The sequence below is a fragment of the Citrus clementina genome, unplaced genomic scaffold (genome assembly GCF_000493195.1).
Source record: "Citrus clementina cultivar Clemenules unplaced genomic scaffold, Citrus_clementina_v1.0 scaffold_1, whole genome shotgun sequence".
Taxonomy (NCBI): Eukaryota; Viridiplantae; Streptophyta; class Magnoliopsida; order Sapindales; family Rutaceae; genus Citrus; species Citrus x clementina.
Genome location: NW_006263303.1, coordinates 9,427,998 through 9,447,452, shown reverse-complemented (window position 1 = coordinate 9,447,452; position 19,455 = coordinate 9,427,998). Strand labels below are relative to the sequence as shown.

Sequence of the window (19,455 nt, the reverse complement as noted above, 5' to 3'; positions counted from 1 at the left end):
TGTCATGGGCTTAATTTGGTAAATTTATTTTCTCTTCCCCTTTAGTTTTTGTGGATGTTTTGACTTCTCGTCGACAAACAATACTAATCTTGTCTAGTACCGCCTTGGTTACACCGGCTCTCTAGTATAAGGTTATTATTATTTGGCACGGTAAGCCCTTAGCACCATATTGATTAGAGCGTGGTTCATGAGGTGTGGATTCCCCCCTCATGATTTAATTGGCATTAATATGGATTATTTAGCCCATGATGCATGTTGATGCGGATCCGAATACCCAAGTACGTCATTTCAATAGAATTATCTTCAATTTATTCTCGCCATTGCAAGTCCAATTCTAGAATTTATTATCGCCATTTCAATTCCAATTTTAGGATAATTTAAATCACTTCCACCACAATTCCAACCACCCATTTACAAAATTAATTCTACATATAATTAAAATCCACCTCCTCGTGGCATCGACACTCGTCACCATTGATCTATACTACAATAGATTCGTGCGCTTGCGAGTACATTAAAATTTGCACAACAATAAGCATGTCATCCACATAAAGGAGAAGATAGATGGCATCACCAGAAGCTAATGTTCTGTGATATACACAGCTGTCATACTGACTCCTTTTGTATCCATGAGTAAGCATGAAGTCATTAAATATCAAGTACCACTGCTGTGGGGACTGCTTCAGACCATACAAGCTTCTCTTTAACAAACAAAACTTTTCTTCTGCTCCTTTCTCTATGAAACCTTCTGGCTGACTCATAAGAAACTCCTTATTTAGATTTCCATGTAAAAAGGTTGTTTTAACGTCCATCTGGTCAAGTTCTAGATCCAATGCAGTTGTGATAGCCAACAGAATCTTTATTGAGCTATGCTTAACCACTGGTGAGAACACTTCATTAAAGTCCATCACTGCCCTTTGAGTGAAACCTTTTGCCACCAATCTAGCTTTAAACCTAGGTTGTTCTGCACTAGTAGCCCCTTCCTTTAATTTGAAAACCCATTTATTACAGCCTACCAGCTTCTTATTTGCAGGTCTGTCAACTAAGATCCAGGTGTCATTCTTCTTAAAGGATGCAATTTCTTCCTTCATGGCTGCAAGCCATTTTGAGCCTCGTTTACTACTCATAGCTTCTTGGAAGCTTGTAGGTTCAGCTCTATTTACATCTTCAGCCACCATGAGGGCATATGAAATCAAGTCAGCTATACCATATTTCTTAGGCATTTTTATAACCCTTCTCTCCCTATCTTTTGCCAATTGATACCCTTCTAACTCTGCTTGTTTCTGCTCACCTTGATTTTTCATTTCAGAGGACTTCCTTTTAGCTATAGACTCCACCTTCAACTCTGAGTTCTGTTCAACATCAGAATCAGAGGAAGAAATTTTTGTCACCACCTTGGACTCCAGAAGTGCTTCTTCATTGAAGACAACATCTCGGCTGATGAAAGCTCTTGATGGGTTTCCATCAATACTCCAAAGTTTGTAGCCTTTGATGCCCTCAAGATACCCTATAAAGTAACATTTTACTGCCCTGGGTTCTAATTTTCCTTAGGTTACATGTGCATAGGCTGGGCACTCAAAGATTTTCAAGTTGCTTATATCTGGGGGTTTACCAGACCATACTTCTTGGGGTGTTTTAAAATTTAAAGCTGATGAAGGGCTTCTATTTACAAGATATACAGCTGTAGAGACTGCCTCAGCTTAGAAGTGTTTTGACATATTATAGCTAAACAACATGCATCTCACATTTTCTATTAGTGTTCTGTTCATTCTCTCAGCAATACCATTTTGCTGAGGTGTGTGTCTCACAGTCTTATGTCTCACAATGCCATGCTTCTTGCAGAATTCTTCAAAATCATTACTGCAAAATTCAAGGCCATTATCTATCCTTAGCCTCTTCACATTTCTTCCAACTTGATTTTCCATCAAAACTGTCCATTCTTTGAACTTTTCTAAAGCCTCACTTTTTTGTCTCAACACATAAACTCATAGTTTCCTAGAGAAGTCATCTATGAAGGTGATGAAATACCTAGCTCCACCATGGATGGAACTTGTGATGGCCTCTAAATGTCTGAATGAACATAGTCCAGAGTTTGTTTAGTTTCATGTTTCCCTGGATTGAATTTCTGCCTAGTGGCTTTACCAAAAATACACATTTCACAGAACTCAAGTTTGGAGATATTATCATGACCAAATAATCCTTGTTTTTCCAGCTCTTTCAGACCTCTCTCACTCATGTGTCCAAGCCTCATGTGCCAGAGCTTTGTCTTATCGTTTCTAACAGTAGCACTCAGCCCTATGTTTGGCACAAACCCTACTAAGACATACAGGCCATTTCTTCTGATTCTTTTGATGACAACAGCACCCTTATCTATGATCTGTATTTGACCATTTTCAGCTTTAATGCTGCATCCTAGTTGATCTAACACCCCCAAATATATTAGGTTCCTTTTAAGTTCAGGTACATTTCTAACTTGCTTAAGGTCCCTGGTTACTCCATCATACATTTTAATACTGATAGTTCCTATTCCAGTAACCTTACAAGCAAGGTTATTACCCAACAAGACCTTTCCCCCATCAATTCTTTCGAAGGTCTTAAAGAGTTCTTTACATGGGCACATATGAAATGAACACCCTGAGTCTAATATCCACTCACATGTAGGATGTTTATTAGCAGCTACAAGGACATCTGTACCTTTTGTATCTCCCTCATCCTCAGATGCAACTGCTGTCTTCCCAGTTGATTCATTTTGAAACTTCTCAAGCTTCTTTTTCTTAAAACAATCTTTAATGTAGTGTCCTTCCTTCTGAAAAAAGTAACACTTTCTTTCCTTTTTCTTCTTCTCAGCCTTGTCTTTTTTATTGTTACTCTTCTTCTCCTTGTTTCCCCTTTTATCTGGCTTTGATTTGACAGCCAAGCCTTCACCAAGATTTTGATCCTTCATCTCTGATCTCTTATTCAAATCTTTAAATTCCAGTGCATCCTTCACATCCTTCAACGTGAGTGATTGCCTTCCATACAACAAGGTATCCACAAAATGTTCATATGAATCAGGAAGTGAGCTTAGCAAGATCAAAGCTCTGTCTTCATCTTCAAGAATGATATCTACATTTTCAAGATCCAGAATCAACTTGTTGAATTCATCTACATGATCCTTGAGAGCTGTTCCAGTCTTCATCAAAAATGTATAAAGCTTCCTCTTCATATAAAGTCTCTTGGCTAAAGACTTATTCAAGAATAAGACTTCAAGTTTTGCCCATAGGGCAGAGGCATTCTTCTCTTTAGCCACTTCTCTCAGTACTTCATCTGATAAGTGCAAGATGATAGTGTTGTGAGTCTTGTTGTTTATTATCTTCATGTCTCCACCAGAACTAACTGACCCTTCTTCCTTCCCTTTCTTGGCTCTGGAATCCTCATCAGTTTCAAGAGCAGCATCAAGCCCTTGTTGAATTAGGATTGCCCTCATTTTCAGACTCCACAAATAGAAGTCACTCTCGCCATTAAATTTCTCTAGGTCGAATCTGGTTGACGCCATCTGAAGATCAGAACCAGAGAGCTTTCAAGGCTCCGATACCAGTTTGTTGTGCAAAACGCAGCCTTTAATGAATCTTCTATCAGTCAACAATCTTGGTAACCTTAACTGATTTCTTTTCGCAACTCAAGAAAGACGAATAAACCAATAAAACCAAGAAAACAGAGAAATAGAAACACAGCAAGATAATGTGGTTTGGTACCAAGGTACCTACATCCACAGCTGAAAACACCCTTAGGGCTTGAAGCTTTTATTAAAGGAATCGATTACAACTAATCTTGAGACTTCAGAGAACAAATCTCTTCTTTACAAGATTCTATAACTCTCTTTTATTCTAATCGAAATCTCTTCGTAATTACTTGCACTGACCAACTCTGCTTCTTAAATACAAAATCCAGAAGCACCAAGAACTGTTGTGACTGAATTACCCACCAAGGGACCCATACGCCAGCTCACTTAACCACGTCAGCATTACTAATATTAACAGAATATAACTAACAAATTCCACAGATATAATAGATTTTCTATTATACAAGTGAAAAATTATATAAACATAACTTCTAAATTACAGCAGTTAGTGTTTATCAAACACTTTGGTACTGAAACTTTTAATTTATAATTGTCAAACCTCAATCTCAAACACACCATAAACTGAATATGAACAAAAAGTTGGGTATGGTACCTAAGGGGCACCGTAGCTGGACCATGGTCCTACTATTAACTCATGATAATTTGTTACTTAGTAGATTATCAATTAAAAAGACTTTTAAGTATGTTATAGAAATCATGCATTATTATTTTCATGGATGTGTATTTATTGACACAGGTGGACCTTTTTTATTTTATTTATTTATTTTTATTTTTATTTTTGACTTGGGACATTAGATTGAAATGGACATGCGCATACTATATTTTAAACTTAATTAACTATGATACCTTTCAGCTACTTCGATTGAAACATTATATATGGTTAATATTATTAATAGCTACAAAAGTGTCTTTACACATTAAAAAATAAATCTAATTTTGAAAATTCATTAAAATTTGAAGGGAAAATTATCGTTAGAAGCATAAAGACATAAAGGAGAAACAAATACAAACGATAATTGAGCCAAGATAAAAACGTATTTAAAAGTCTTTTTAAACGATAATATAATCAACCAAGATAAAATTATAATCTGTAGCATTTCTTTTCAACAAGGGCATAATTTGTAATTTTCTACTATTAATTTTTTAATTTAAAGATTAAACAATCTTTCCCTCACAAGAACTTTATCAGCATTTCACAGGTCAATATCTGCATAATATGTTTTGTATATATACATTTTTTTAAGTAAAGGTATAATTGGTGTAATTGGTATCATAAAGGATTAGCATACGATAATTGTCTTTTTTTTTAATAAATGAAATAATAAAACCATAAATTGCGCCTAAAAATCTAGGATTTTGTAATTATTTAATCATAAATTATTAACCTAAAATAATTGTTGCACCAAAATATTATTTTTTTTAAAATAAATGAAATAATAAAACCATAATAAGTGGGCGGTTGCCAAGATTACAAGAAATTTCACAACACTTCTGGGGGAATAAGCTTCTCGGGCTCGGCAATTGCTTTGTAATAAATCTTGGAGATAGGCTGGTGTCGGAACTTGTGCATCATCACAAACACAAATATGCAACTTTACGAATCATTTCTTTGCATTAAATTTTAAAGTTATTATCGAACAAGCTTTTGTATGACCTATGGTAGGTAAGATCCTTAAATCAAAAACTTTTTCTCATAATAAACGAATAAAGAAGTAAAAAATTATAGAATGATAGGAATATCAAGTGCAGTCAGATCAGTTTATATAGTTCTTCTGAGCAAAGAAATTCCTGTCGGGTCGCCGCCCCATTCTTCAAACACAACCAAGAGATTTCCAGTTGGCTTTAACCATGATCTTGGAACATGATACCTGAAAAATCAATTATAACATCTTAATTATAAATGTCCAAACTGTACAAATCAACAAATATTGATAATTAAAAAAATACCATATTTGAGAGGGCTTTCCACAGCCTGATAGACATTTCTGATTATTCATAAATCCACCGTAATAACAAGGATGAGGAGAACAGTTTCCATATGCTATACTTGCAGACCAGTAGCGGCCAACACCGTGACCATTGACCCAAATCAACCCTTTTGACATTGTACGCATATCCAAGGCTAACGGGTCGTTGCCTTCTGGTGCATCGAAAGTAGTCTGTGGAGGACAAATTATTAGTTGACATTAATCTCGGAGAATGCCAAAGAGACAAACAGATGACTAAATGCTGACAAAGACAACAATAAATCAGTGCCCGTTTGTTGTGTTTGCAATTAAGTTAATAAATTGGTATTGATTTAATGTTGTTTTTGTCAGCGTTTTATCTTGTTGTTTCATCTGCATAGCACCACTCATTAATCCCAGAAGAGCAAATTGGATATGCATTGATTGAGAAATTCTTACCTTGTACCATGTCCCTGGCCAATTTTTTGCCAGTGTTGGTCCTTGTACCCATTGAACAGAGGAGTTCCCTCCAGTAAAAGGGAGACCTAAATCTTCACCTTCGAGACCAATCTGTCTCATATCATGGCATGTAAATGAGTGCATGCATAGAGTGTTAATCGATGGCCAACTTTCTATAAGCAACAAACCTTGTAAGTCCAGTTTTGCTTAGCCAAGTCTCTCGTCCCTTCATTGAGACCACTCAATGTTACTGGACCAAGAACTCCAAGATTCCATTTCTCAAACTGTGTTCCGATGTTCTGTAATTCATCAAATAATCATTTGTCATTGACACTGTTGAAAGAATAGAACAACAATGGAAATGTGAGGAAACTTACCGGTAGTCCAACAGCCACGCTTTGTAAAGAAATTTTGTTAACACCGCCTCTCAGTTTCACTTTCTTACTGAATGTTACTTGTGGAGTTTCCAGACTACCGTGGTGAAGTCCTGAGCGAAGGATAGAAATTAAAGGTGAGTCATGACCAATGAATAAATATACACACGCATACATGCATGCAGCCCTATTCTTTCACCTTGTAGTTGATCATTAACATAGACATTCAGGCCATGACCCGCGGACATTATGTTGAGAAGTGGATCTTGTCCATTATACAAAAATCCTTCACTAGGATCAATGAACACCCTGTGCAGTAAACAGAAATTCATTGTAAGCGAGATCACAGAAAGAACTTTGAATTTTCAGAAATTAAGCAAAAGCCAGTGGTGATGAATATATAAAAGTTTACTCACTCTGTCGTGTACCACAAGTAATCTGTAGTATCTCTGGTGAGAAATAGATGTTCTGTTAGCCCATATTTCACAAATGTTTTACTACTATCAGAAGAGGATGTTCCTTCACTGTATGATTCCCAATTCTGAAGTGCACCTTGGAAAGGAATCATCTTCTTTTCGGTTTTTCTGGCAGTTACCTGTCCGGATTTCAAATTCATTGTCAATACACACACACACATATGTATCTATCAAAAGAAATGAGAACTAATTGCAAGATGGTGAAGTGTCATCTGCTTACTATAGCAGAGTTGTAAACCGCAGTTCTGCAGTCAGGGAGAACGCTGATGGACCAAGGCGGCAATTCATATTGCAAATTCCAAAATGTCAAGTTTACTGGGAGATTTGGATCATGGTTCGAAAGGAATGCAACACAACCCCCAGTCGGTGGATTGAATACGCGAGCCTGGGGAAAATAACTAGTGTTCAACAAAGAGGAAACTGTCTCTATCCAGTAATCCTGTGTGAGATTTGCTCAAAACCTTACCTCTTGATGTGGCCCAAGAGGAATCACCGTGGGTTCTGAATTAAGTATAGTCGGTTCGCATGTTTTGATGACCTTATGCAATTCACTTAAGTGTCCCCATTTTGGTTCACTGGGTAGTCCTGTTATTAAATGAAAACCCCAAATCATTATGGTTTAATCAGCACTATAAATCTCATTCTACAGAACTGAAAGTGAAGATTGCGAAGCCAATCATGTGTGCTTACCATATTCATCTATAACACCGTCATAATCATAACTGGTAGCAACAAAGGCACCATTTGTCCGGTCAAAATTAGTTCCTCCGTGGTACTGTATGAGAAAAGACAAAAAAAAAATAAGGATAAGATAATCAATATAACTATAAAATTTACTCATAAAGAGTACAAGTGGGGATGATTGTACCATGTAATAATTATTCATTGAACCACCAGTCTGTATGAACTTTAAGACTGAATATGCCAAGTCTTCGTGCGGTCTATACAGAGGCGGTGTACCAAACTGTTGAACCCTTAGAAGTTAAACAAGCAAAGGGCAAAATGTATGATTACTTGAGGAAAGAGCAAAGCCTTGTCTTACAAATTTTTTTCGGGAAAAAAAAAAAAAAAACACAGTGGCATCATTTACTATGTTTGAGGATTACCAGGCAGTCCAGTTTTCTGTCCACATTTTTGGCTTATAATCCTTGTTCGGAGAAAACCAATCACAGTAGAAATCATTGCAAGTGTCTATCTGTCAAATGAAAATTTATTCAGGAAAGATATCCAGAATCATTCTAAAATATCAATAGCACAATCTCATTTGCTTACAATTGGATCAGGAGCATTAGCTTGTTTGCACATAATCCATGGGACAGTAATGTTGAGACCTATAGCCATATGAGCTGCCCATTGTCCGTAAACTCTAGCACGATCTCCAAGGTTCCATTCAACCAATTCAAACTCATTCTCTATCTGCAATTAAACACAATGGAAAAAAAAAAGAGAAAGAAAAAAGACTAAGATACTTCTTTTTAAAATATAAGCCAAAAATTATTGTTAATTATAGTCCATTATCCACCTGTGACAGAATGATTGGACCTCCCTGAGTTTCAAACAATTTTTCTGCCTTCAACATGTCGACTATCTTTGTCACCCATTTTTGCATTTCAAGCTTCATTGCCATTCAATTGCAAATCAAGTTAAGCAAGAAAAAGAGATTAAGCAAAAAGATGATAAAATATAATGGGATTCCAATTATCTAACCTCGAAAGGTTGATTGTCTATTCGAAATTCCATTCCAGGAATGAATTTCAACCAAGCAGGAAATGCACTGAAGAGCAGTAACGCAGAAAAAGGAAATAATTATGTTAAAAAGAAGACCGTTTATGTACGGAAATACAAAGCAATCCCATAAAAATAAATATAAATTGGTATCAATATTGTTACCCAAAATTCCATTCAGCACAAGCATAGGGACCAATCCTGAGCGTAACATAGAGACCAGCTTGTTGCGCCAGCTTGATGAACCGAACAAGATCATATCTGCCCTCAAAATAAAACTGAACAAAAAATTTAAAAAATAAAAAATTGAAAAGGATTATAAGTTTAAACACTCATAAATTTAATTAAAAAAGAACAAGAAGAAGATAAAAATGGTGGATGTATTACCTTTCCACGAGTAGGCTCATGTCCATTCCAGAAGACATAAGTGTCTACGATATCCAAACCTCCATCTTTGGCTTTCTTTAACAGATCAGGCCACATCTGCAACAAAAAATGTACCACAGCAAATGAAAAAAAAAATCAAAAAGAAAAAAGACATCAACATTCTAGTTTGACGCAATGGTCACGAAATGGAGGTCGCGGATATCTCTTGTTTTCAGAAATAGTTACTAGACTTTTTCTTGCAATGGGGTAGCTAAAAAATCAAACTAAGGGGAGCAAAGTTTATGACCGACATAAAATGAAGAAAACATATAAATTCAAAATTTTACGATTATATATGTATTTGTGATTTTTAAAATAAACTTTGAACTTGAATTTTTTAATACATTTTGAAGTTAAATTTAACGTTTTTAATTAGTCCAGTGGAGGTAAATTTGTAATGTAACAAATTAAAAAGAAAATGTCTTCTGGGAATTTTGGACCGAGTGGTCCTTAGTGCACCACTGTTTTTTTTTTTTGCCTGTGATAAACAAAGTACAAATCTTCTTTTGTGTTTAGAAATTATCTTGCGGACTCTAAAGATTGTCGAAAAAATTTACGTGACAATTCCACCCAACTACGTGCTGTGATTTTCCCAAACTCAAACAAAGAAATTAAATGGACAGAATGAGGAGGCACGGTGACAATGGCAATAATGGCAATACCTCAGGAGTGCTTCTAGGATAATGAATGGAGCCAGAGAAGAGAATCCTTCTCTGGCCATTAATAATAAGACCTTTTCTGTCATATGTGACGGTGGATTTGACGGAACAAATTTCCCACGAGGAAATAAACAACAACAGCAATGAGAAGACCTTGGCTGCTGCTGGGCTCAACATTTTCCTGTACATGTAATTAATCCTATTATGATATTTTCTGAAGATAAGATTTAGAAATGAAAAAAGAGCAAATGCAAACGAAGATACAACAATTAGTACGTACAATTTTTGTCACCTGTGTGTTTTACAGGTGACAAAATTGTTTGGCGGGAAGATATATATGTAAAGCCAATGGTGAGTTTTTTTGCAATTAGTTCCCTCAAATTCTTGGGTTTCCAATTCCTACGCATTTATAAAAGATATCCCCATCAATTTCTCTGACAAAAAACTGACAGCCTCACGTAATATTTTTTTTTTTTTAGCATTCAAGACGTTTTTAGACTAACTGGCTTCTTTTGTTGATGACCAAACACTACAACAAGGATTTTGCTATTTTCAGCACACAAGTTTTAGATTTAAAAAAAAAAAAAACCTGAAAATTTGCTTCTTTTTTTTTTTGAATAAAATACAAGAGACAGATATTACAAATGTGTGAGTGTAGGATTAATTTATGGTACTAAAAAAAGTTAAATTTAAAATGGAAACTATCAAACTAATAATACTTTGTTGACTTTATCAATATTTCGTTCATTCTGTTGGTATTATGCAATCACGTTAATCAAGATTTCCATTTAAAATAGGGAAATTATCATTCATATACCCTATATTTGCTCTGTTATCAAAAATACTACAACACTTTGAGGGTGTATCAATCGTCCACCCTTAGTTGACAAAATGTATCAGCCGACCACCAAACCGTTAGTTTCCGTTTGAAAGTTAACGGAGTTACAGTGAATTGACGATTTTACCCTTGAAAATTATCACTTGTATACCCTTAAATTCTCTTTTTATCACTTGTATACCCTTAAATTATCACTTGTATCATATGAAAAGACCAAATTACCCTTATGACGTCATCATACTTAAACGGCAACTAACGGTTTAGTGGTCAGCTGATACATTTTGTCAACTTAGGGTGGACGATTGATACACCTTCAAAGTGTTGTAGTATTTTTGATAATGGAGTAAACTAAGGGTATACAAATGATAATTTCCCTTTAAAATATTAATTTCCTATGTTGAAAAGAAGAGAGGGCTGGCAAAAAGTCATGTAATTGGCTCATTTTATAAGAAATTTGGGAGTGTGATTATTTGTGTAATTTAAAAAAAAAAAGTTTGCTCATTTCCGTAAATTTCTCAAAGTTTTAAAGATTTCAATCTTGATGTCCTCATAACATAGAGAGGAATTTATGTAGACCAATCTTATCTTACAACCAGCCACTAAGGTTCTGCCAAATGATAGAGTAAATGGGTTCTTACTGCGGCACCACCCACTAGTTATTATGTTAAATTATAATGGATCCCAACGTGAGACCCACTTATGTTGTGTTTACTTGTTGGAGTGGGAGTGAGGAATGTGGATTCCTCCCACTCCAGCGTTTACTTACTTAAAATGAGGAGGGATTGGGAGTCCCACTCCGTGGGCCCCACCCATTTTTGGAGTGGGGAGTGGGAGTGGGACTCCCATTGGGGGAGGTGGGAGTGGAAATCCACTCCCACCTCTCCCATTTCTACCTTTTTTAATTTTATTTTATGTTTTATAATTAATAAAATAAAATAAATAATATTATATTTATTTGAATAATAATATTATATTTATTTAAATAATAATATTATATTTAACTAAATAATAATTTACATTGATTCTAAGTTAAAATTATTTTAAAATAATATTATTATATTAATAGAGAATTAATAAATACAATATTATTATATTTATTTTAAAAATAATTGTACTATATTTATTTAATATTAATAATAATAAATACTTTATTCTAAGAAAATATTAATTTTGTACTAAATAATATTATATTATTATTTTATATAATAATAAATTTAATATAATAAAATAAAATAAAATAACATTTCATTTTATATTAAAATTACAATTAATAATTTATTGTTCATAATTAAGAATATTAATAATTATAATAAATTTACAAATATAATAAAATAAATATTATTCATTAAATATATTTTTTATTAGTTTTGTAATTAAAAACTATAATTCTTTAAATAAGGATAAAATTGTAATTTGAAACTATTTACTCCTAATCCAAGACAAAGTAAACACATAAATTGGATTCTGATCTTCATTCCATACTTCCATTCCAGTGTAAGTAAACAACCTACTCTCACTCCCAATCCTAGGATTTCCACTCCCCAGGATTCCCAATCCAATCCAATCCAAAAAGTAAACGCTACCTTAGAGTCTCACTATAAGATGCAATGGTTTGCCGAGTAAACGAGCCTTAATGGGTGGCCCTAGGGATGGCAAAATAACCCGGACCCGGCCCGGACCCGGACGAACCCGGATAATCCGGGCCGGGTTGAACCCGCACCGGAATATAAAAAAATCCGGGTCCGGAATAAATTTTAATAACCCGGATATATCCGGGTCCGGGTCCGGGTTTAGGTTAACCCGGACATCCGGAACCCGGACCCGGGTATTTAATTTTAATATTATTTTTTTAATTAATTTTATTGATTAATCTAAATGTGTTATTGTTTAGAAATGTATTAATTTTTTATTTTTAGAATTTTAGAAATTAATATTGATTCATTGATCCGGGTTCAAAACCCGGAATCCGGAAACCCGGATTTTTCCGGGTTGAACCCGGACCCGGACCCGGGTGAAAAAATCCGGGTTAAAATCCGGATCCGGGAAAAGAAAATAGTATCCGGGTCCGGATCCGGAAAGGCTAAACCCGGACCCGGATTTTGCCATCCCTAGGTGGCCCTAATACTCGTGCTGAGGTGATAAAACCAACCTCTAAAAAATTTTCTCCCAACCATGATCAATGGGCCACAAGTAGGAAAGGGATTATGACATAGGAATTTTACACACTAGATAACATTTATAGTTGGTACAGTGATAGTAATAATTTCATTTTAATTTTAAATGATAATTAACTCAAGAGTGATCAGTTTTAAGTATAGAATCCAGCAGAAACTTCATCACAGCAAGTGCATTGGAAGACTGATGGAAGCAGAACACTAGTTAATCCTACATACTGTTATCTTTTGAATAATTCAGATGAAACATCACTCTTTTTTTCTTTCTTTTTAATTTTTTTTTTGGGTCCTTTTTAGCAGTTAAAGTCGGAATATGCATCATCTTTTAAAGACAAGTTTGTGGGTTCATTGTGACAAGCTGGTAAATAAAGTAACTGCCCATAAGCCTAACCCACAAACCATCCCACTCCAATCCATCTAATTTGATTTGGGCTGTGGGTTATGGGTATTTTGTTTGATTTGGGCTGTGGGTTATGGGTATTTTTGCCCACAACACAGTCAACACACTATTCAATTGTTTTCACTTTATTGCATCGGGAATACAAAGTTCTTCAGATGAGCTCATTCACATGGAGGCGTATGGCAGCAACACTCAAAGCAAATTCGGAACTTAAATGCAATTCAAAAGCTGCTATCTATTACTTTCCCACTTATTTTTAAATGACAAGGAAATAAAAGATTTCCACTATAAACTTGTAGTTGATGAAGAGTGAAACCCAGCGAGCCTACATGAATGTTTGAGGAACTAACACTTTTGCCTATTTGACTGAATGACCTTTAAGTATGCTTGCAGAGCTATATTGACAAATATATAGCTTGACTATGACTATGTACATACAACAAGGAGCATCCTTGCAACAACTTCACAATCTATACTTCTTGGCTTTGGCCAGATTATGGGTATGGTTGGACACTTTGGTTTGCCCGTTTGTCGGAGTCAAACCATCATCACCTTAGCAAATGAGGGAAGCGTATGCTTGAATTATTGAAGAATGAGAAAAAGAAAAAGAAAATAATTGTCGTAGCTGTTTATGTTGTTCTCTTGAGCAAAGAGATCCAATGTGGTTCACCGCCCCATTCTTCAAACACAACCAACAGGTTTCCACTCGGCTTCAGCCATGAGCGGGGAACGTGATACCTAAGAGTAACATCTTCATTATCATTATTCAAAATAGACAAGTAAATGATAACAAGGAAAAAGAGGAAGCACTGTTCTCACCATCGTTGAGAGGGCTTTCCGCAGTAAGTTCGGCATTTCTTCTCGGTGTAAGTTCCAGCATAATTACAACCACCACAATTACCATTTCCTATATATCCAGGCCAGTGGCGCCCAATACTCTGACCATTGATCCAAACCATCCCCTTTCCCATTGCACCCATGTCTAAAGCTAATGGGTCGTTGCCTGGCGGTACATTGAAAGTAGTCTGCAGACAACAAAATATGACATATGTTAATACAGATAGACTGTTCATATATCAATTCCAGAAAGATAGTTAAAATGTGTTGACTAAGAATTGAGATTATTCTCACCTTGTACCACGTCATCGGTTGTTTTTGGGCCAACGATGCTCCTTGTGCCCATTCAACAGAGGAACTCCCACTAATAGTATGAAGGCTTAAGGCCTCACCTTTTAGACCAATCTGCTTGGGATAAGCACGTAAATGAGTAATAGCTTGTGAAGAGTATCTTTGAAAGTCTTACATGGAAGAGTAATCAATTTTTTATGCCTACTTTCTAGTTACATCTGCAATTCTGCACAGCTTGAGTATCTGACTATTTTATTGATAAAAATAAACAATTTTTTATTGTGATTATTTTCAGGTCTTGTGAATATTTTAATAGCATAAATTTTTGCACCAGCATCATTCAAAAACTTTTACCGGGTTCAACCAAATCTTCACGAAGAAGATACAACCAGAATAATGTCAAAATTTCTACTTGACCACATCCTATACTTGAAGTGACAGTTTACATTAAAAAAAAAGTCTTTTTGAATTTCTTAGCCACTAGTTTATTGTATTCAAATGATGATAATTTACATCAAATAGAGATGCATAGAAGCTACCAAATCCATAAATTTTGCTTCTGTGTGGTGTCTACTGTCTAGCATAGTTACTACCTCAGAATATCTAAAGACAAACAAACCTTGTAAGTCCACTTTTGCTTAGATATGTCTCTCGTCCCCTCATTTAGACCCTTCAAAGTTACTGGCCCAAGAACCCCAGCATTCCATTTCTCAAAGTGTGTGCCCACATTCTGAAATTGATCAAATTGATAACAGGGAGTAAAATGTCAAATGCCAATGTCCTTTTTTAAAGAAAAGAGAGATCACAAATGTCAGAAAACTAACCGGAAGGCCTACAGAAGTACTTAGAAGAGAAATCTTATTAACACCAGGTCTCAGTTTCACATTCTTACTGAATGTCAATTTAGGGTTCTCTAATGAACCATAAACAGTTCCTGCATAGGGATAGAAACTAAAAGTAAGTTGTTGACAAGCGATGTTAGCACCCAGAAACATTATCATATCAGTCATAATACTCCTTTTACCTGATAGTTGACCATTAATGAAAACCTGCAGGGCATGGCCGGCTGACCAAATGGTAAGAAGGGGATCTTGTCCATTCTTCAGAAATCCTTCGTTGGAGTCTATATTTACACTGATTTGGCAATAGAACACAAAAGGTTACAGAGCTGTCAGTAACAGCTAGATTATGACAACAATTTCAAATTTTTGGAAATTAAAAAATATCAAGGAATGGACAGGTGATTAGAGCAACTACTCACTCTGTCATGTACCACAAATAATCTGAAGCATCTGCAGTAAGATATACTTGTTCCCATAACCCATCTTTTGTAAATGTATTATCGTCAGTAGAAGAAGCAGTTTCTTCAATGTATGACTGCCAAGAGAATGCATTGATGACAGGTACGAACTTCTTCTGAGAGCTTTGGACACCAACCTGCTCAGCATTTTCAATCAAATGTCTAGTCAGCCTTTAAAATTTTCTCAAAGAGAATCCATATAGAAAGCTAAATTTTCTTTGGTAAAAAAATTTAACTTGTATATCTAGCAAGATATGAATGACTACTGAGTGTGTTATTTTTGAATTTCTAAATGCAATGAAATAGGAATTGTATGCATGATGTTCAGCATCTTCTCCTTACCCTAGCAGTGTTGAAAACTGCAGTTTTGCAGTCAGGGAGGACACTGATGGACCAAGGTGGCAAATCATATTGCGCATTGCCGAAACTCACTTTTGCGGAGAATGTAGTGTCATAGTTTGCCAGGAATGCAGCACACTTACCAGATTTTGAATTGAATACATGAGCCTGGTGATAACAAAATGATAAGATACTTGAGTTTCAAGAGTCAACTAAAAAATGTGTGCATACATGTTGCTTTCTTCTGCTTTCACTAAAATAATACCTCTTGATTTTTCCCAAGCGATTTCACTGTGGGATCTACAGAAACTAAAGCTGGTTCACATAATTTGATAGCTTTATGTAAATCTCTTAAATGTCCCCATTTTGGTTCATTTAGTAGTCCTGGTGTGAGAGGAAAAACTCAGATGTTAAAACTCAAGATCCCAATTCAGCCATAAAGGTAAACAACTTCAGAACAGCCAACTCTGGATGCTAATCATGCATACCTACCATATTCATCTATAGGAGCATCATAGTCATAGCTAGTAGCAACAAAACCACCAGATGTCCGGCCAAAATTAGTTCCACCATGGTACTGGATCAGAAAAGAAAATGAAAATCAGGAAAGGTGATAAAGATGAAATAGAACTCATTTCTCATCACAAATCAATTGAACAAATTTACTATCAAAGAGAAAGCAGATTAATTTACCATATAATAATTGATGAATGAACCACCACTCTGAATGAATCTTGCAACTGAAAAAACCAAGTCCTCTGCCGGTCTAGTAGGAACAGCACTTCCAAACTCGGTGAACCTGGAAGTTAAACAATCAAAGGGCAGAAAGGAAATTACTCTCTGGATTCTGGAAGTAGACTTCACAGAAGCTTGAATGGAATATGCAAGAAAGTGAGAAAGAATTGAGGTATACAGGCAATTTTATGGGACTTACCAACCAGTCCAAGCTTCCGTCCACATTTTCGGTTTGTAATTCTGGTTTGGAACAAATTTCTCACAGTAGAAACCATTGCAGGTGTTAATCTGTCAGGTGAAAGATTAATCAGAGAAAGAGATGTAAGAAATCTATGTAAAATTATCTATAGCATTATTTACAGTACAATCAATTACCCACAAAATTAACCGCTAAATAGATCCCTTGAATCTATTTATCACCACAAAGAATCTGGTTAGTATTTTCAACTGAATTCTTGAATTAAGTTTCTAGTAACAGGGATGATAATCAGATGACAAGAAGACAAGCTCATGATTTTTTCATTATTACGTGCTGAAAACCCAGAGAGAAGCAAAGAAAAGACAAAATATATGAAAGTGATAGGACCCCTATGAAATTGAACTGAAAAAAAAAGCAAGCACACCCAAAAAGAATATAAGATAAAGATATGCAAACTAGATAGACAACTTACTATTAAAAAGTAAAAACCTCACCAGGAAAGGCAGGTCACAATGAAGAAAGTCATACCAAAATGCTATTGAGAAATTACAATGGAAAGCGAAAGAGGAAAAAAAAAATGGCAAAGAATTGCTTACAACTGGATCAGGAGCGTCGTCTTGTTTGCACATAACCCATGGGACACCGGTATTGAGACCGACAGCCATTTGAGCTGCCCATTTGGCATAAGCTTTACCGGGAGCGCCAATGTCCCATTCAACAGGTCCAAATTCATTCTCTATCTGCAATTATGGAATTAAACAAAAAGAAAAAGTTGAACTAAGCTACTTTTCTTTCATTATGGGCCAAGAATGAAGAAAATAAGGATTAAAGAATAATAATTAAGGTGAAAAACTTTTACTAACCTGTGACAGAATTATTGGGCCGCCCTGAGTTTGAAATAACTTTTCTGCCTTCATCATGCTGACTATTTTCTCCGTGAATTTGTGCATAGCCGCCTTCATTGCCAGTCAATTGGAAGTCAGATTAGTAAAATTTAATTAAGAGAATTAGTCAAGTAAAAGAAATTAAATTAAGGGATTAATGGCTACAAAGATGAAGACCAAGTATTCAACCTTGAAAGGTCCATTATCAGTTCTAAATTCGATACCAGGAACATATTTGAGCCAAACCGGGAATCCCCTGAAGCAGAAACACAACCCAAACATTGTAATGCAAGCATATTTGAAATAAATGATCAGGATTCATGTACTATAATTATTACCCATAATTCCATTCAGCACAAACATAAGGGCCAATCCGGAGATGAACATAAAGCCCTGCTTGCTGCACCAGCTTGATGAATCGAACAAGATCATACCTGTCCTGAAAATAATACTGAAACACAAAAATTTAAAGATTAAATAAACGCCAATAAGTCTTTGAACCCAGAAAATTTTTTCACAAAAAAAAAGCACTGAAAAATGAAAGTGAAAATGCATATATATAATATATTATCATTACATTTCCTTGAGTAGGCTCGTGTCCATTCCAAAAGACATAAGTTTGAATAACATCCAAACCTCCATCTTTGGCCTTTTGTATAAGGTCAGGCCACATCTGCAACCAAACGAAGAAAAATGAAAAATAAAAACTACCCATTTGACAAAAAGTCAATAAAAATCAACAATCACGAGCCACATTGGCAGGAAATAATAATAATACCTCGGGAGTGCTTCTGGGATAATGAATGGAGCCAGAAATGAGAATCCTTTTCTGGCCATTAATAATAACAGCTTTATGGTCATAAGAAACAGAGGCTTTAACAAAAGAAATTTCCCAGGAGCAAAACGACAGTAGCACTAACATCAACACTTTCGCATTGGCTCCCAACATTTTCCACTTTACTAATACTTGTTTTTCCCCCATTTATTTATTTGAACAGAAACCGGCCAGGCCAGTTCTTGAAAGAACGGTAGAGGGTCGATATTTTTAAAGACAGACAGAAAGAACTAATAAGAGACAAAAAAAAAAAAAAAACACAAAAACAAAACAGATTCTTTATTTTTATTTTATAAAATGTGTTTTTTTTATTCTTTTGAGAATGAGATGAAAAGCGGTGTTGCTGGCAAGAGAGTGTTATGGTTTCTTGGTCTAATGGATTGGGAAGAAGCTGCAACTCTGCAACTGCTTTTAAAGAGTGAAAGTGGGACCCAACTTTCAACATCTCTTTATGTTTCTCACACGGAACTTATTAATACTTCTACTCCCATTAACAAAAATCTTTCAAGCTTTTGCTTTCGGTTTGTTTATTGTTGTCAGGGAAAAAAAAAAAAAGGCATTTTGATTTTACAAAATAGTTTTCATTTCAATATAAGAGCCAAAAAAATACAGCTTCAGTAATCAATACGCAATATTTGATATTTACTCAATTGATTTTGATTTTCATAAATAAACTTATTTGATATTTTTAAAAAAAAACTTAGAATTACCGTTGAAAGAAACGGATTGATTTTTGAGTAAATTTTTCTCTAATGATATTATCGTATTTTCTTATTTATGATTTTTAGGCGGCAATTTTGATTATTAGTTAAAAAATATAAACGTTATAACAAACGTTTATTTTATTCGCTTTCTGTTAAAGAAGAAAAATTTAATTAAGATTAATAAGTGGACTAATCGGCAATCTCGCATGTTGCATGCAGACAGCAGAGCGTA

General features: G+C 35.1%; 2 protein-coding genes across 4 annotated transcripts; both read right to left on the bottom strand.

The window, feature by feature from the left end:
- Positions 1 to 5,119: 5,119 nt before the first annotated feature.
- LOC18054421 (beta-galactosidase) lies at positions 5,120 to 10,054 on the bottom strand. Of its 2 annotated transcripts, none has more exons than XM_006451400.2 (19): positions 9,968 to 10,054; positions 9,691 to 9,868; positions 8,990 to 9,085; positions 8,768 to 8,880; positions 8,585 to 8,651; positions 8,400 to 8,492; positions 8,150 to 8,293; positions 7,984 to 8,072; positions 7,746 to 7,851; positions 7,568 to 7,652; positions 7,344 to 7,462; positions 7,098 to 7,262; positions 6,818 to 6,996; positions 6,601 to 6,710; positions 6,405 to 6,514; positions 6,216 to 6,326; positions 6,028 to 6,138; positions 5,570 to 5,781; positions 5,120 to 5,490 (listed from the first exon to the last, which is right to left on the bottom strand). In XM_006451400.2, the coding sequence occupies exons 2-19, from the start codon at positions 9,862 to 9,864 to the stop codon at positions 5,382 to 5,384; spliced, it is 2,193 nt and encodes a 730-aa protein (XP_006451463.2). In that variant the 5' UTR covers positions 9,865 to 9,868; positions 9,968 to 10,054; the 3' UTR covers positions 5,120 to 5,381. The 2 variants fall into 2 exon arrangements, with proteins under 2 accessions (XP_006451463.2, XP_024034221.1); XM_024178453.1 differs by having other exon boundaries at positions 9,980 to 10,054.
- Positions 10,055 to 13,203: 3,149 nt separating this feature from the next.
- Positions 13,204 to 18,914, bottom strand: LOC18054420 (beta-galactosidase). 2 transcript variants are annotated; one of them, XM_006451398.2, is made up of 18 exons: positions 18,463 to 18,914; positions 18,262 to 18,357; positions 18,023 to 18,135; positions 17,874 to 17,940; positions 17,664 to 17,756; positions 17,397 to 17,540; positions 16,801 to 16,889; positions 16,560 to 16,665; positions 16,359 to 16,443; positions 16,132 to 16,250; positions 15,870 to 16,034; positions 15,489 to 15,664; positions 15,252 to 15,361; positions 15,052 to 15,161; positions 14,847 to 14,957; positions 14,231 to 14,341; positions 13,919 to 14,124; positions 13,204 to 13,837 (listed from the first exon to the last, which is right to left on the bottom strand). In XM_006451398.2, the coding sequence occupies exons 1-18, from the start codon at positions 18,664 to 18,666 to the stop codon at positions 13,729 to 13,731; spliced, it is 2,214 nt and encodes a 737-aa protein (XP_006451461.1). In that variant the 5' UTR covers positions 18,667 to 18,914; the 3' UTR covers positions 13,204 to 13,728. The 2 variants fall into 2 exon arrangements, with proteins under 2 accessions (XP_006451461.1, XP_006451460.1); XM_006451397.2 differs by having other exon boundaries at positions 15,052 to 15,361.
- Positions 18,915 to 19,455: the final 541 nt, after the last annotated feature.